The 19,069-nt window shown below is 31.9% G+C and overlaps 1 protein-coding gene across 1 annotated transcript; it reads left to right on the top strand.

Annotated features, from left to right (window-relative positions):
* Window positions 1-4,990: 4,990 nt before the first annotated feature.
* Window positions 4,991-8,090, top strand: LOC129320961 (protein FLOWERING LOCUS D; the record flags this gene model as incomplete). The annotated part of the gene is given in 14 exon segments (XM_054966668.1): window positions 4,991-5,161; window positions 5,196-5,507; window positions 5,509-6,219; window positions 6,221-6,520; window positions 6,522-6,587; window positions 6,773-6,842; window positions 7,333-7,352; window positions 7,354-7,374; window positions 7,376-7,613; window positions 7,616-7,741; window positions 7,744-7,871; window positions 7,873-7,989; window positions 7,991-8,044; window positions 8,046-8,090. Coding segments are annotated over 14 exon segments (2,379 nt in total), but the record flags the coding sequence as incomplete, so codon positions are not given.
* Window positions 8,091-19,069: the final 10,979 nt, after the last annotated feature.

Below are 19,069 nucleotides of genomic sequence, written 5' to 3'. Positions count from 1 at the left end.
TTACTTATATAAAAGCTTTCACAAATTTCTTGCTTTAAAATCATTCAAATGCACAAATCCTCCTTTCACAATATACAATACATTCAAAACACACGTGAGTATTAAGGAGCTAATCTTCAACATCGTACCTTACTAGGTATTAGAAAAATAAATGTCAATGGACTTCTACTACTCCTTCCTACGGATGAACTTCCATCCCTATCATGATCATGCTCTCACTTCTCATAATATCACATATTTGTATCAAAACCATAAATTACTTATATAAAAGCTTTCACAAATTTCTTGCTTTAAAATCATTTCAAATGCACAAAATCCTCCTTTCACAATATACAATACATTCAAAACACACGTATGTAAAGTACATATTACTCTTAAATAGTTAAGTACTTAATTAAATAGAATAAATTATTTCATTACCTCAACCCTTTTGTCACAAAAATGATTACCATGATTTAATGGTTACTCCACACAATCCACACGTGCAACAATACTCAAGCAATACCTAATCTATACGATTAAGTGATAATTGTTAATTATCACTCTAATTAAACCCAAAAATCACTACATTTTTGGTACCATTATATCTAAAGATCTCATTTTATCAACATCAATTCTTTCAACATGGTCCATTAGTCTATTTTGCACCCAAACACACTAATATCCTCATTCATTTACCCACATTGTTTTAAAACTCTCAATTTTACTTAAGGTTCATCCAAACTCTAATCAAAAATTTCAAATCACTACACAATCCATAAACCTAAGATTAGAAGCTTGATTTGATTTCCTAAAATCTTAACTATGCTAATAGGTTAGGTCAAAACCTAAAGAAACACAATTCAAGCCCTACATTGCCCTAAAATCATGGGAATCTTGCCTAAAAGAAAGGGAAGAGGGAGAGGAAACTTGCTCAAGGCAGCAATAAGTTCTAAATACCTCCAATTACCTCCCAATGTAAAGCCCTAGCAACTCTCAATGTCCCCTCTGTCGCCTTTCTCCCATTTCTTTCTTTTCTTTTTTTTGAAATAGATGTACTTTCACTTTTGATTTAACCTAAATTTTGCTCATGCACCGCGATACACAAATATGGCATAGCGAGTGCCATATGCCATTTTAGCCACCCTCTTGAGCTCGATTGATTCATAAATCATCTTAGCTCATTTTCAAGGCTGTCTAAAAGTTAAATAACTTTGTTAGTGTCCCAAACACACCATTAATTTATAAATCACATGTTTGACCAATTTACCCTTTTTAAATACTCCAAGTTTAAATTGAAAACTTAGGATGTTACATTAACAAGTCAAGTAAAGTAATTTATAAGTGATATTGGATAATTAATAAATAAAGTTGCAATATCAACAACTGATGTTACTTCATAAGTCTACAAAAATTGATTGAACAAATCAAGAATTGTAAGTCAAGTAAAGTAATTTACAAAATTGTTGAAAAATTAACAAATGATGTTACTTCATAATTTTCTATAAATTAATTGAAACAAATAACTTATGAAGCAACTTCAGTTGTTAATTATCCAATTTTAATTGTTAATTTTCAAATATTATAGATAAATCTAATTGCTATTTTTTAATGCTTAAATAAAAGTTATTTTGGTCATTTCATCATTTAAATTAATTTCATTTCAGTTGTAAACTAAACTAAAATTTTAGGTTTTAATGGTCACTCTCTATTATTATGTCATATTCTTGGTATGTTGCTAAAGTTCTCCCTTTAAAATTCACTAGTATTGAAATCATATTAATTGGGTTAGAAATTTAGAGTGTTTTTAGATAACCCACTTTTGGGATGTGTAATGCCGTTTGAAAAAAAAGATAAAAATATATCCTAAAATATTTTAATAATATTATTAAAAGTGGATTTTAGTAGACATAAGAGGATGGAGTTTGTTAAAAGTAAAATATTATTTAACTATGCTACCCCAAGTTGAATGAATTAAACTTGTGGTAGCATTATTCTTTTATTAAAAAAAATATATTAATTCATTGAAATATATTATCATTTAAATAATAATAATAATAATAAGAATAATAATAATTAGAGATCTTTGTCCAAAAAATAATTAGAAATCATGTTTTAGCATTGTAGATTGAATAATAATAATATTAATTTTTAGCATTAATATATATTCAGCTATTTATAAAAATTTTGTCAAATATATTAATTTTAATATTATATACTTTTATTATTTAATATATAAAATTTTATGTTATTTAAAATTTTTATAATCAAAAAGGTTTGTCCAATTAGTAAAATTTTTTAAATCAATTTTTTTATCATATATATTTTTTGAAACATATTTAATTTAAATATTAATATATGTTAAACTATTTATTATATAATTTTTTTAATATATCAAACTTTATATTTTTTATTTTTATTATTTAACATATCAAATTTTGGTTTTATTATTTAACATATCAAATTTTGGGAAATTCTTAGATAGATTGAATGGCGCCATGTTATTTATGATCTATCTAATAAAAAATGATATTCAAAATATATTAAATGTAAATTAATTTTGACATTAATGATAGTAAGAGAAAAAATGTAAAAAAATTAAATATGCATTCTATTATAAGAATAAAAATAATTAAAATAATATATATGAGATTTTATTTAGATGACTGATATATTTAATTAAATAGACTATAAATAATGTGATATACCCATATACTTAAGGATTTCTCTCGAATTTTATGTTATTTAAACTTTTATTACATTTTAATAATTTAAATATTTCTATTGCAAAATAAAATTACAAAGAATAAAAAATTAATGTTCTTTGTGGTAATTTTATGAATACAAAATATTTTAATCGAATCTAACCATCCATAAAATAGTTATTTGTCTTCAAACTAATATATCTTTTTATATTTATCTTTATTAATATGATTTTGATCTTAAAATAAATAAAGCAATTTATTCAATAGGGGTACTTAAAAAGACAATAATTACACCTTAAAAAATTAAAATACTTTACATTTTTAAAATTCAATCCCTTAAAAAATATCCTATATTTTTTAACGAAAGAAGTATTCCAAACAAATTTTAATCATAATTCAAATAATTTTCATTCCACCAAACTAATTTTTTAAAAATATATCTAAATATAATTTTCTTTACAACTAACTTTTATTAAGTTGATTTTTATTAAATGAACTTTAATTAAATACGCACTTAACTGAAAATGGTGATAGAATCACTTGAGTTGAACAAACTTTTACCCCTAAATTTATAAAAATTGGTCACTAAATTTATAATTAGCCAACTTAAAATTGTTAGTATTTAAAATCATTCAATTGTATTGAAAATTTATTTGAAGGATTATAAATTATTTTATTTGAGTGGAAAAAAATTTTCACTCCAAGACTTACCAACTTGGTCACCCCACACAAACGTTTTAGTAAAATATATTATTTTTAAACTAAGAAAATTATGATTCTAAATTCAATTTGATAATTTTGTGATGTAGATTATAAATTTATCATATTTAGAGTTTCTTATTTATGATTTTTCCACAAAAAGATGAGAGAAAATCCCAAAGGAAAAAATTGTTTCCATAATTTATTATTTGTAAAATCAAACTGAACTAATTGATCGAGCTAATGAATTGGTAAATCAGTGAACTGACTATTTATTCGATTCAATTTGTTTTTTTTATGAGAACTAATCAATTAAAGATAATTTGAATTAACATTTTCAACTCCTAACAGGATTGAGTACGTTAATTATTTTATTTTTTAAACCCTCAAAACCATGCAGTTTCTAAATTTAAAATATAAAAAAATTGAAGAAAATTATGAAGCCTTGAGTTAACTTCCTTTATACTTTTTGAGTTTGTCTTGCTTTCAATCATTTACTTTCATTGCTCGTGTTCTCTCATTCAGTTTTAACTTTTTTTCAGTTTGTGTTACCTTGAATCCTTCACTCTCATTACTCGTGTTCTCTTAATTAGTTTTGCATTTCTACTTCCTTCGGTGTTCTCACCTTCAGTCTTCTCCTTCTTTCGGTGCTCCCAGCATGTTCGGCGTTCTTCATATTTTGGTTCTCTCTCCATCCCCACTCGATTCAGTGCAGCTTTAAGTCGAAAGGTTGAAGGAAGCTGAAATCAAGCATGAAAGTAGAAAGATTTGTCAAATCAAGGTGTTAAAAATTGCAAGGTGTAAAAATTGGGGATGGAGGAGGGAAATGTGAATAAAAGAAGAAATAGAGGAGGAGACAAAGAAAGGTAAGGGAGGGAGGACGAGTGACAGCAAACAAAGAGAGAGGCCCGGAGCGTGCACGAAGAAAGAAAAAAGAAAAGCGGAGAGGGTGGTGAGAACTGAGATGCGATGTAAAATAAGATCGGGGAAATCATCATGCAGACTTAAAAATGACAATATTAAATGAGAAAAATTGAAGGAAAATAAAATTTGAGATGCATTAATATTATAATTAATATTTAATAATTTATAATGATATTAATAACGAGTGAAATAATTTTAAAAACATTAATTACATATTATATAAGATATCAATCTTGACTACAGATTAAAAATCCCATCAGAGTCATCCGACAAGCGGCGGCGGCGCTGGCCAGGGAGGCTCGGGGGCATGCCTATTCGACGCAGTTTCGCAACCTCTATGATCGTTGTCGTTAATTCCATTATACGCTTACATATTATATAAGATATTAAATCTTGACTACAGATTTAAAAATCCCATCAGAGTCATCCGACAAGCGGCGGCGGCGCTGGCCAGGGAAGCTCGGGGGCATGCCTATTCGACGCAGTTTCGCAACCTCTATGATCTTGTCGTTTAAATTCCATTATACGCCCTTTTTTCGCTAAAATCAGAGTGAAACTGAAACCTGCGCTTACATGGATCCTCCGACCCAAATTCCAGAAGAACTCTCTGCATTTCCTCCTCCGCATTTTGTACCATGCCCTCCCCAACAAAACCATGATGTTTTCTCCTACCCTAACGCTAATTCGGTCCCAAATTGGTCGAAAACCCTAACCCTAGCTTAAATCACTATCTTTCTTTCTCGGTCCCTAAGAAGAGACGGCGTGGCAGGCCCCACCGAAGCCCAGCGTCCTTTCGTGTTCCTGTTATTTTCAATGGAGTTATGAACGGTAATAACAACGATCTCTCCCTTACGGTTCTTCTTCTTCTACTTCAGTTTCAGTTAATAGACAAATGTTGATAATAATCCATCGGGAATAAGACCTGTCCCCGACGTATCTGATGAGATTATTGTGATAAACAAGGAACCCAAGGCTGAGGCCTTGATTGCTCTCAGTGCTGGTTTTCCTGCCGATTCACTTACTGAGGAGGAAATTGAAGCTGGTGTTCTCCCCGTTATCGGTGGAATCGAACAAGTTAATTACACTCTCATTAGAAACCACATTATTGCTAAATGGCGTGAAAGCGTGACCAATTGGGTCACTAAGGAAATGTTTATTGATTACATACCTCAACACTACCGCGCCCTTTTGGACTCGGCGGTATAACTATTTGGTCTCCCGTGGATATATCAACTTTGGAATTGCTCCCGCCATAAAAGAGAAAATTCCAGCTGAACCTAGTAAACCGAGCGTTATTATCATTGGTGCTGGCCTTGCAGGGTTGGCTGCTGCACGGCAGCTAATGCGCTTTGGGTTTAAAGTGACAGTTTTGGAAGGCAGGAAGCGTGCCGGCGGGCGGGTTTATACAAAGAAGATGGAGGGAGGGAATAGGGTGTCTGCAGCTGCAGAATTAGGTGGTAGTGTTTTAACGGGTACTCATGGGAATCCTCTCGGGATTGTAGCTAGGCAATTAGGTTATACACTTCACAAAGTTAGAGATAAGTGTCCCCTTTATAGTGTGGATGGAAAACCAGTTGACCCGGACATGGATATGAAGGTAGAAACTGCTTTTAATCGATTACTAGATAAGGCAAGCAGGCTTAGAGAGTTGATGGGCGATGTCTCTGTTGATGTGTCCCTTGGTGCCGCACTGGAAACTTTCAGACAGGTTTATGGGGATGCGGTGAATGATGAGGAGATGAACTTGTTCAATTGGCATCTTGCAAACTTGGAATATGCTAATGCTGGTTTACTATCAAATCTGTCACTGGCATTTTGGGACCAAGATGATCCATATGATATGGGTGGGGATCATTGCTTCTTGCCCGGAAGGAGGAAATGGAGGCTGGTTCAAGCTTTAGCTGAGAACGTGCCCTATTTTATATGAGAAAACTGTACATACAGTTCGCTACAGTAGTGATGGAGTGCAAGTTATTACAGGAAATCAGGTCTTTGATGGCGATATGGCATTGTGCACGGTTCCTCTAGGGGTATTAAAGAAAGGATCTATTAAATTTATTCCTGAGTTGCCACAGAGAAAGCTTGATGGAATAAGAAGACTGGGTTTTGGTCTGCTAAACAAGGTTGCCATGCTCTTTCCTCATGTGTTCTGGGAGACAGATCTGGATACATTTGGCCACCTTTTTGATGATCCAAGTCGTCGTGGAGAGTTCTCTTTTGTTTTACAGCTATTCAACAGTTGCTGGTGGCCCCTTGTTGATTGCTTTGGTAGCAGGGGAAGTATAATCAGTTTCAGATTGTGGACCATTTAATGGACTTTTCAGCATTGCTTTCAGTGCTACTGAATTACTTCAGTTCACATGATGAAGCAAAAATGCAATGCTGGATCTAAAACACCATTGAATATATTTAGTAAATGACCTGATGATTAGATTATTGTGATGTGACTCGTTTTTGCCATCAAGTTTCTGATCAGCATCACTGCCAAAGCTGCACTTGACTGTTGTAGTGTCATACTATTTCCACAGCAGTGTTGTTTGTCATAATGCCATCGTGTCTAAAATTATTCATATCATGTTATGATATTGCAGCATAAACTGTTTAGTTGCTTCATTTTTAATGCTAACTAGGCATCTGTTTCCTGTGTGATGCATATGATAAATAATAATTTTAAAGTTTTTGGAAGATTGCACTTTTTTTCTAACATTTGAATCCTGCTGAAATGTGTTTGAAAAAAAGATTGAAGGAATTTAAAAAAAGCTGCTAAAAAACTCAGTGAAATTTGTGGAGAAAGATTGCAAGAATAAAATGTATTGCATGGAGCCTAGGGGCAGTGCACTATTCATGACTCATGAATAGTGTGGTTCTTTATAGATTTTCTAACTTATATTTATAATGATAATTCTAAATGATTGCTTACAAAAATGTGAATTGTTAAATCTAATAACCTTGCATCTCCTGGATGTGTTAACTTTTTCGTTTCAAGAAAATATTTCATGAAGTTAACTGCTTTAGATGTGTGCAGGTATCTATGAGCCAAAAGGAAATCAATGTCCCCGAACCTATTTCAAACTGTCTGTACTAGATGGGGTAGTGATCCATTCTGTTTTGGTTCTTATTCTAATGTTGCAGTTGGAGCTTCAGGAGATGACTATGACATTCTAGCAGAAAGTGTTGGAGATGGTAGACTATTCTTTGCTGGGGAGGCGACCACGAGGCGCTATCCTGCTACTATGCATGGGGCTTTTCTTAGTGGCCTAAGAGAAGCTGCAAATATGGCCCACTATGCTAGTGTTAGGTCCCTTAGAATGAAGTTGATAGGACTCCTTCAAATGCTCATTCTTGTGCTTCCCTCCTTACAGATTTATTTAGAGAACCTGATATAGAATTTGGGAGCTTTTCAGTCATTTTTTCCCAGAAAAATGCAGACCCCAAGCTCCAGCAATTTTAAGGGTGACATTTGGTGAGCCTAGGAAGAAGACTCATGACCTTTCAAAACAAGATCAGCAACACTCAAACAAATTACTTTTCCAGCAGCTTCCGTCTCATTTTAATCAGCAGCAGCCAGCTTCATGTTTACACTATGCTATCAAGGCAACAAGTTCTGCAGCTAAGAGAGGTAAGAGGTGGTGATGAGATGAGAATGAATTACCTTTGTGAAAAGCTGGGAGTAAAGCTGGTGGGGAAGAAAAGGGCTGGGACCTACTGCTGATTCTGTTATTGCTTCAATTAAAGCTTGAGAGGGGCAATCGCAAGCCCATTTCAACCTCCACGGCTCTTTAACCAGGTAAAGCTATAACATATTTACTTGTCTTCTTACTTTACTTTGTCATCTGAATGTGCCTAACTGTTAGAGGACTTGATCAATATCTTTCATGGTTTGCAAAAGGGTTGTCAAAGTTGAAAGCTGGTATTATGAAGCGAAAGATGATCAGGTATGAACTGAAACGAAAATCTTTAAATCAATGTTTCAGCACATATAAAATATTGTGCTTCTAATGATTTGAAATTTTATTGCACCCCATTATCTATGTCAATACAGAAAGGCAAAAGTGGTAAACAAGAGCCATGGGTCTATACTTCCTTCTAGCACAAAATTTGGAGGGTGACAAAGTATCAGGAGAGGTTAGCATACCAGATAACAATCTTCCTGACGTGCTTGGTGCAGGTATTCTTTTTTTTTTTTTTTACCTGGGAAAGGAACACCCCCCAAAAATACTATCCTTTTTATGACTATGTTACCCTTTGCAAATACGTGTTTTTGGTATGATTATTTCCATAATATCAATTTTTCTGTTCAGCATATTATTTCTGCCTGTCTCAATTAGATTCCTCACTTTTGTATCTGGGCAAATGCATGTACTTCTCGTAGTGGCAACTTGTTTAATAAAAATATTAACAGAATTAGCGTGTGAGTTGACTATGCATGCTTTAATATGTGTTATTGTACTTGATTTTTTCTCCAGTTATGCAGTTTGCCAGGATGGAATATAGTACTGATTTATTATATAATTTTTTCTAGGGGAAAAAATCCTAATGAAGTGTCAAAGCAGTGAATGTGAATGAATGGTTTTTCTTTCATGGCTAAGTGGTGAGATTATTGAGCAACTCTATCTGAGAGATTTTGTGCATTACATATTATTTGACTTTTGGCTTTTAAAGGAGCTAGTACTGTGCCATTCAATAGGAGGAAACGCAAATATATATTGAACTTTTGTCTTTCGATAAACAAAATTTTTATATTCAAATAGGCTGTATGATAGTCTTTCTTAGCTCGGTTAGTCCATGGATACTGTTCAACATTTTAACCTGAGCCTGTGACATTTAGTCAGTGATAGGAGTGTATTGAGTGAAAGATATAATCCCATTTGGTTAAAGGATGCAACCCCTTCATGAAGGCGAACTATGTAAGCTGTGGTTAGGTGGAAACTAAATGTGAATAATTCTACTTTCCCATGAACCTAGGCCCATTAAGATTTGCATTTGTAGAGTAGAGGTAGAAAGAATATGGGAGTGAGTGAAAATAATCCACCTCTGGCAAGATAGGATTAAAGCACCAGCGATGGTATGTTTAATGCTGTTAACTGATGGATGCCATTATCATGATCTCTGAACAGAAACTTTCAGGTTTGCTTGGTCTCCACAAACACCTTTCCGAGGTGCCAATGCCTAATAGTGGGGTTTTGGTGACTACCCAAGAGCTTAAGTTGTGAATAAAGCACCAGCGATCGGTTTCTGATGGTCATTTCTCTTGCAAATCAAGAGAGCTCATCTTGATCCTAGCACTCGGCAGAAGAGGCAGAAAAGCGAGAGAGAGAGAGAGAGAGAGAGTCTGGAACGTGCTTACTGCACTCAAGGAAAATATTCTGTTGAAGTGGATGATGATTGATGAGTGTATTGATCTCAAGTTGTGCCATCTCTGTTCTTGGATCTCAGGTATGTGCCAACTAGAGTTATGGTGATTTCGATGCTTTTTGGTCGCAAACGATTATTTCATATTGTAGGGGATGTGATGTGTTCATGTGACCAAGCTTTGTAGTTGTTTCCGGTGAATTCTTGAAAACCGAATGTACATAGTGTCATTAATCAAGATACTTTTTTCTTTTTTCGTGATAATTGCTTCAACAACGAAAACAATTGAACCAAGGAGTGCTTGGTTCAACTGGGTAAATAAATTGACCCAACTATTTTTAGGTCTCGTGTTAGTCCTGGGATATGCAATTGCATCAAATGAAAATGTCAAAAACATCCCTGAAATATCAATTAGACTGTTGTTAGTGATAATGTTCTTTTATTGTTGAAAAGATTATCTTTTCAATCCTTTTATCATCGTACTGTTAATTTGAAATAATTGTTTTTTTTTGTGTCAATTATTGTTTTTTTAAAACAAATTTGTATGTCAGCATTTAAAAATGTTTCTTTCAATATTTGGAAGTTTGTAGGTAAACAATATGAGGCAAAAGCCCAAACATAGTCTTAAACGCAAGGATATTTTTATTCTTACATTTTTTTCTCTCTCGATATTTTAGATGTCTATATTTTTATTTTGTAATAACACCAAAAAAAATAAAATTATAGGGACTTATGACACCGAAAAAAAACTGTAAGAATTTATAACAAAATTTGAATAAAATACAATGACTCAACGTTATGTTTTCTTTTTTTTTTAATTTATGAAATGAACAATTTTAAGGTTATAAAATGGGAAAAACATTTTTTTAAAATTAAATAATTAAAATGAAAATTTTGTGTAAAGTTAAAAGTTAAATTTATATTTTAGCCAACTTAAAATAGACATAATTACCTCGGAATATGAGTCACAAATTTAGGAGATGATGGGAGAATCTCCCAATGCAAAGATAAATCACAATTTAATCCTATTATATCATATTGTTATATCTATAAAAGATACATATAATCTAGCTGCCATACATGTTACATCATAATAATTAGGGCAAATTGTTGTATAAGACCTGCGTGAGTCATTATTTATCCAAAAGATAATAAAAATTATACTACCTTAGTCCTATATTATAAGATATTCTTTTGATAAAATTGTGAGTGTCATAACGTCAATTAAATACAGTTTAGAATTTTAATTTGTCCAAAGAATATATTTTTTCTAAAATATTCTTCATTTAATAAGGGATAGAAAGATAAAGATATTTAAAGATAAACTGAGAGGTAATTTGGAATAATTTTTATAGGTCACCGGCAAGCGTAACGATCCATGCATGCTTGCACCTCCTTCCACTTCGTTCCTCTTCCATTATAGTTAATATCTTTTGTTCACGTCTTTAGTCCTAGAGAGAATACTGAATAGTCATTTTTAAAGATCATGTTGACCTTCTTTTTTTCATGTGGCTGGACAAGCCGTCCTCTGGCACCCACGTGTTTATGCTACGAAAAACTCTTTAATATATTCAATTCAATCAAAGCACTCCAAAGGTTGGGAGAGGGTTTTTGGATGTGAAACTATAATTTTGTAATTAATCTGAAGTTTAAGGTTAAACATTAAGAATATATGATTAAAATGCCTGAATGGGTTAAGTTAAATAAAGTAAAAATCCTAGTTAAGAGAGTTAAAAGGGTGTTTTGATTACTTTGATAGCCTAGGTATGTGTGATTATGGTAAATGGGTTGAGTGGACCCAAAAAATGTCATTAAGATTGTTATAAATGCTAAGTGGTGCAACTTGAGCAATTTGTGTTTTGTATTGAGCTTGAAAACTGACTGAGAATGCTTAATTGTGTAGACTAAGCACTTGAGAAATTGCTTTTGAGAGTCTACACTTTTGAGGTAAAATAGTGCAAACGGTAACATTTGGTAGTAAAAGTAAAAGATAACTGAAATAACTTTTTTATTTATCAATCTATAAAATGATTTACAAATATTTTATATTAGCTACATGCATTATGTTTTATAAAAACAGTAGAGTAGCAAAGTTGCAAAAAGCTATGCATGTATGTGTGAGTAGATATGCTTGAAATGTGTGTGTGGTAGCATATATACATTTGTATCCACGAGTGTACCTTAAACTAGGTTAGGGAGTCATGACTTTACTTTGTATAGGCTAGAAAGTCTTGGAAATTCAAAGCGTTAATTATGATCCACTAGTGAGGATTTAAGAATGTATCCACGAGTGTACCTTAGACTAAAATAAGGGTGGTGACTCTACTCTGTGTAAGGCTAGAAAGTCTTAGTGGTCCAAGCGTTAATTTTATCCACTAGTGGGAACACAGGAGAGCATACCACACATATACGATACCCTAGTCTAAGACAATAGTTGGTGGGCCATGTATCGTGTAAGGTTGGGAAGTCTTGGTCCAAACATTGAGCATGCTCTGTTAGTGGGAACCAAGAATGCATGAGCATAGTGGATGAGTGAGCATGGCATCGCATATACGTTTAGCTATATTGCTTTTTGTTGAAATTGATGTTATTCTATTTCTTGCATTTGGTTTTACTTGTTAATTGATCTTTAGGATTTATACAAGTTGTTAAAACATATATCTCACTTCATTACTTTTAGTGTACAAGTGAAGAAAGTTATAGAAGGTCTGGAAAGGAAGCAAGAAATAGCAGCTTCACTCTTAGTAGTTGTATAACTACCTAGTAGAGTAATGAAGTATATATCTGTATTTAAGGTTTTGGTTGCCAATTAGGATGCGTACATATGTTTGTGTTGTTTTGAAAACTAGCTTGTATAAATTCCATTCATCTCGCCAAGTACATCACTAGGATGAATACATGAGTAGGCCTAGATGTTATTCAAATGAGTTTGTAAATATCACTATTAGACTTGTTCCACTGTTTTTCATGTAATTGTTGTGATGAATGCATATGTGAGTGAAACCCCACTAAATAGAGAGACTTAAACCCATTTGTATAAATCAAGTATGTTTGTAATTCTTGACTATATGGCGAGGCTTGGCTCCATATGTGTAAGTCAGAGGGGTAAAAGTAGAACAAGTATAAATGTGCAGATGTGATATAATGTGATACCTCATATAAGACCACAAGTGTATAAAATGGCATTGAGAGATCAAAACATGTATGAGACGTGTTATTTGTGACTAAATATGTCAAGTAGGTATGTCTTTAGTTCTTTTGGATTTAGTTCAAAGCTCAAAATGGTTTAATGCGGTAAGGTATTAAATTTGAGCACTTAGGGGTCTATGTGTTGAAACTACTTAACGCTTTAATCATATCGTGGAGGGCTATCAGGCTAGGTTTACCTTATTTACTTATGAACACGATTTCTCCCAAATTATGCACTATGGGATGTCATACTCAAGACTAATTCTACCCAAAACTCCAGTACCCTATAAGGTAAGTAGCGGCTATAACCCCAAATCACACACTTTAGGGTTAAGTCTATTAATAGGAACAATGGTACAATATCCTATAAGGTAAGTAGCAGTTATAATCCCTAAGATTATTGGTTAATAGCCAAGTATTATATGAATTTTGCACAACCGCTAGCTCCTTCACTAAGACGAACTTCTGTCTTATGATCATGCTCATGAGAAAATGCATTTCAGGAACTCATATATAATTCACAATTATTCCACATGCTTATCAACTTTCTTGCTCAACAAGCAGCAAAAAATCATCATATTTCAAACATGCCTCATACATCAATTTTTATATTACCACATAAATCGCATTAGTATCATATAAAAGCTCAACATATTCATATAACAATTCATCACTATGCATAATTTATAATTCATAATCAAGAGTATGCACATCATCATCAACCCCTAATCTCATTACTCAAATTATATCACAATTAACTTGGTCACAAATTATAATATTTCAACAAGTCATATATGCATTATAAATAATAATTTTTAGATTTGGATATATATATATATACACACACATGTTTATTTGTTTCGCAAACATAAATAATTAATCAACACATAAATGTATAAAATAGATTTTTTTCGATTACCTTAACCTTTAAGAGATCAAATGTTACCCTTCAAGTTACAATATTTTTAAAGCTTTTTAAAGTTTAAATGGTTGTTAAAAGAAAATTAATCTACAATTAATCATATCCCAATGTGTTAGTAATATATTAACATAATTTTTACTCATATTCTAACACTCAAGTATTTATTTAATTTTATTTTATTTTTTTAAGGCCTTAATCTTAGCCTCTTGAATTTAAAAATCTAATTCTATATACTTAAAACCATCAACTTAGTTCAATAGCTTCCTTCATAATAATTTCATTTAAGTTTGGCTAAAATCATCCTTCAAAAAATTTTCTAATATCAAATTTTTATTTTTATTTCCAAAAATTGTACCTAAAAATATTCAAAAATTACAAACTTAGTCTTAAGTCTAGAATCATCATTTTATAGCTTTAAAATAAATTTCTACTCCCAAATAATTCTCTAATAGTTAATAAATCAACTTATGTTTTAGATTTACCAAAAATCTAACTATAAGAGTCTATAAATTAACTTAAATGCCTCAAATTTCAATTCTATCAACAAAATGATGCTCAAAATTTTTTATTATACGATCAACAATATCAATAATCATATTTATTCATCAAAATTTATGCATATTTCAAACCTTAGATTCTTCATAACCCCAAAATCTGAAACTCAAGAGAAAATATGATTAAGAAAAATGTTTAAGATATTTAAATAGTATTAAAATATTTAAAATCTTATCCAAAATATCTTATTATAAAGTCGTACCTTCAATATTAGCTCCCGTTAGTGACTCGTGCACCTTTCGTTTCTTTTGTTTTGCTCTTCTCTGTCACATGAATGAAGAAAGAAGGAAGGAAAATGAACTAGAAAGAGATGTGTTATTTTTTTTTTTCAAAAGAAAGTGTGGTTACCACAATCCACTTCCTCTTTCTTCTTTCTCCTTTCCTTTTTTTTATTATATATATATATATATATATATTAAACTCACACACACCTACGGATTCGTCCTCCGTTTCTTCTTCTTATTTTTTTTTATTCCTTTTTCAACTTCTTCTTTCTTTTTTGTAATAATATTACTATTATTTTATTTTCTTAAAAAAATCAAAATTAAGATCTTATTCTAAATTAAATACAATAATAATCCTCTAATTAAAATTATTTATATCTAAATATTCTTCTAAAATTACTCATTTGCCCTTGAAATTAACTTAATTAATCTTGGATTAAATTCTTGAGATATTACACTGCTTTTCAAATTTTGGCATCATAACATTTGTGGGTGTTAAGGGCAAGGAAGTTCATAAAAGATACCTTAAATCTTTTGTCACAACTTCATTTCTAATACCACTTATTGGAAATGAAGAGCAATCATCCTATAAAAATAGGGATAGGAGAAATGGGTATGAGTAGTGTAATGTCATTCTTGACATTACCAAATACACAGAACACTAAACATGAAACACTATTATGATAACCAAGATATTTAAATCCCTTAAAAATGGTTATCATAACTCAATGATTAAAGAAGATTTAAGAAATTGGGATCTCAAGAAAACCCTTTTTAAAAGTTGTTTGAGCTCAAATTATAGTTTAAAGCAAATTAAAGAAGATAACAAAAGTATAGAAATCAAAATAATGCTTAAAAATAATATTAAAATAAATTTGAAAAATTTTCTAGAAAGAGTGTACAGTGTGCCATGGCGGACAACACAGAGGGATTATGTAACATCCCAATATAAATTTTAATAGTTAATTTGGGTTAATAGAAATTTAAAAAAAATAATTTTAAAAAAATAATATTATTAAATTATTATAATAATAATAAAAAAGGTGTAAAAAACAAGAAAGAAAGGAAGAAACGTGAACGCAGCCGCCGCCTCAACAGTAAAATATAATAATAATAAAAAAAAGAAGAAGAAAGAAGAAAGAGAGAAAAGAATAAAAAAATGTGTGGGACCCACTGAATTTTTATAAAAACTCACCTTCCTTCATTTCCTCATTCATTCCTGCGCGCGAGCTGAGGCGGAGAGAACGCGAGTCACCGGTGCGAAATATCTAAATTTTTAAGGTAAGAGTTTTTAATAGGATATTTAGGGTGTGATTTTAAGCTTTTCAAGACTAAGTAAGTGTTCTAAAATTTTTTCTTAGTCATCCTTTTTCTTTGGTTTCTGAGTTTGTAGTGGTAGAAAATTTAAGATCTGGAAGAGGGATGAATTTATGTTGAATAAATATGATTTTTGAGGTTGTCAGTAGTATAATAAATGTTCTAGAGTATAAATTTATTGATGATCTTTGAATCTGTTGCTTATGGATCAAATTCTAAACTAGATCTGAAAATATATGTTGATTTATTGAGGTTTAGATGATTATTTGGGATGAGAAATGAATTATTATTGCTATAGGATTATGATTCTAAGCTAGAGACTTAATTTTTAATTTTTGAGTATTTTAGGTACGAATTTATGAAATAAAAAGAAAATTTTGATAATAAAAATTAGTTTAGAAGTTGATTTTTAGATTATTAATGTTTATTGATAATTAAAAGAGGAGTTAAAAATTTTACTTAATAGTATTGACTCTAGATTTGTATTAAGATTGAGATTAGGAATTATGTTATATTTTTAATTCTATTATTAGAATTATTTTATTAGTTTCAAAAATTGAAACTAATATTTATAAATAATATGTTATTTGTAGATTGTATTACTGGTGAAGATTGTGGTGAGAGAGAAATTTTAAGGAATAATTTATTGAAAAAGCCAGAAGGTAACCATGCTTTTAATTTGTGATTAGTGTTACTTCATGTTAATTGGGTGATTATTGAGAAAATTATGAATTTTGTAATATTGTATAATTGTGCAATATTATTATGAATTTGTTTAATTATTGTGGGAGGTGTTGGGAGACTTGCTATTATTGTTGTATTTATGTGCCACGTGGTACGCCCCTATTGGAGCTCAATAGGTGGCTTGTAAGGGCTCGGGCTAATCTACCTTTGGCCGGGTAATTTAGCACCGAGTGAGGGCTACGGCTCGAAGTTAATGGAGGGATATAAGGATGGTTGTTTGTATGTATTGTAATATTTCTTATATTTGTTGGAATTATATTATTTTTAATTCTCACTTAGTAAGCACACACTTAACTGTTTGTATACACTATCATAAATTGGCTTTGGTTACTGGGACTTTTGAGTCTCATTATGTGGTTAACAATTTCAGGAGAAGAGCCACGAGTGACACGTGGAGGAGTCCCAGAGGCTTAGTGGTATAGATCCACCGTCTCTTTTGGGTATTTAATTTATGATTTATAATGTGTTATATTGCCAATATTAGGACTTTTTTATGTTTATTGTCAATTATATGAATATATAAATGTAATCATGCCTTTCAAACTATTTCTATTTTTGGTACAATTTGGATGACTGTAATTTTAATATTTGGTTTACTTTGGATTGGTTAAAATGGCATGATTATAAGGCCAAATAACTGGCTTGTGTTGAAAATTGACTAAATTGCTTATTTTACTTGTTGGGAGTATAAGGATGGACAAATGTGATTTAGTTTACTTGTTGGGAGTATAAGGATGGACAAATGTGATTTAGCCTAATGGCATGTGGGAGGTAAAAATTTATCTGAAATGTTATAGTGTGTAAATTGAAGCCAATTATAAAATATTTTATATCAAAATTATTGATATAAAAATGTGTTGGGTGGCTGTAACCCAACTATGGTTGAGTTAAATTATTTAAAAAAAAAAATTTGGTGTGTTACAGATTACGCTCCCACTGTAACACTCCTTACCCCACCCCACCAAAGGTCTTTTAGACTGAAGCCTTAACCACTCGCGCAGCGAGTCTAGCTTTCCCTAAGGTGATACTTAGGTTATTCTTCACCCCACTAATGAGGTCTTTTGAAGCCTTCCTAAAATCGAACCGTCAACCTCTACCACCTTAAGGAAGTTGAGGCTAAGTCTCGTACCATTAGGTTAACTAGAATTAGCCTTAACTTCCTTAAAGTAGTAGAGGTTGAGGGTTTGAGTCTAGGAAGGTTCTAAAAGACCCTCGTGAGGGTGGGTAAGGAATAATCATTATTCCACTAGTAGGAAAGCTGGCGACTGTCCTGTGAGGGGAGGCATGCCCAGCACTGAGTCGAGGCCCAAGGGGTGGCTTCGTGCTGTTACACCCTCTCTGTGTCTCATGCCACAGCATGCCTGTTAATGCATGAAAAAGAGCTACCCAAGTTCCACACATGTATATGTAACAATTCAAGCGTGAACACCAGGGTTACTCAACGCTTGTTTTAGAGGATATGAATATGCAAATCATTTTGTGTGATAAAACAGGCATGTGACCCTCAAGTTCTCATATGTGAATTAGCTAGTCGAATGCCAAGCTCAATTCTATGAGACAAATCATGGTGGGACCATCTCTTCATCATGCATGGAATGGCTGGTTCCAAAGCCAGAACCATTCTGGAAGATGAACCATATTTGGAACACTCTGTTATTCATGTATGAAATGGTTAGTTGCAAAATTCAGCCATTCTGGAAGACAAATCACAGGTGGAACTAATATGCTTTCAAGCAAGAATTGTATGATTGAAAAGATTTAGAATGAAGAGTGATAAATCATGCAAGTGTATAAGTTGAAGGTTTAAAATGGCTTAAAACCTAATTGGACAAAATGTGTTCAAGAGACTCAGTGACAAATCATGCGTGGATACATTTTTATTCAAGTGTGAAATGACACTTCACAAAATGTTAGGAAACACAAGATAAAAATTCAAGCACGCTTACCTAAGGGTAACTAGGAAACACAAGATAAAAATTCAATTGCGCCTACCTAAGGGAAGCTTATGTGAAATGGAGTACAGAAGCTTTGTCAAGGGATCACACAAATATAAGTGACAAATCACTTATGGATCACTCCTAATTTAAGCGTGAAACGTCAGTTGGTGTGCCTAACATGACAAATCACATGTGTGACCATACTGAATCACGCGTGAATCATCAAACAGTGAAAAGCTCAACTTCTATGATCTACTACAAGCTAAAATGACATAACTCACAAACTTGAATATACTAACATGAGTTCTAAGATGCACAAATAAGACTTGTGAACTAAGGATTATGCATTCATTTCAAGAATAATAACATGTGATTAAGCTTTCAAAATTTTCATATTGAATATAAGAGAATTAAATAACTTATTCTATAAATTTTCATCTTCTCTTAATTCATCATACTCTTAAGATTTTGTCTTTATCCATGATTCTTTATATATCTGCACATATAACAAACACCTCTTCT

The sequence above is a fragment of the Prosopis cineraria genome, unplaced genomic scaffold, assembly GCF_029017545.1.
Source record: "Prosopis cineraria cultivar Desert tree isolate PC_DT_omini unplaced genomic scaffold, ASM2901754v1 PC1, whole genome shotgun sequence".
Taxonomy (NCBI): domain Eukaryota; kingdom Viridiplantae; phylum Streptophyta; class Magnoliopsida; order Fabales; family Fabaceae; genus Prosopis; species Prosopis cineraria.
This window is presented reverse-complemented; position numbering and strand designations above follow the sequence as displayed.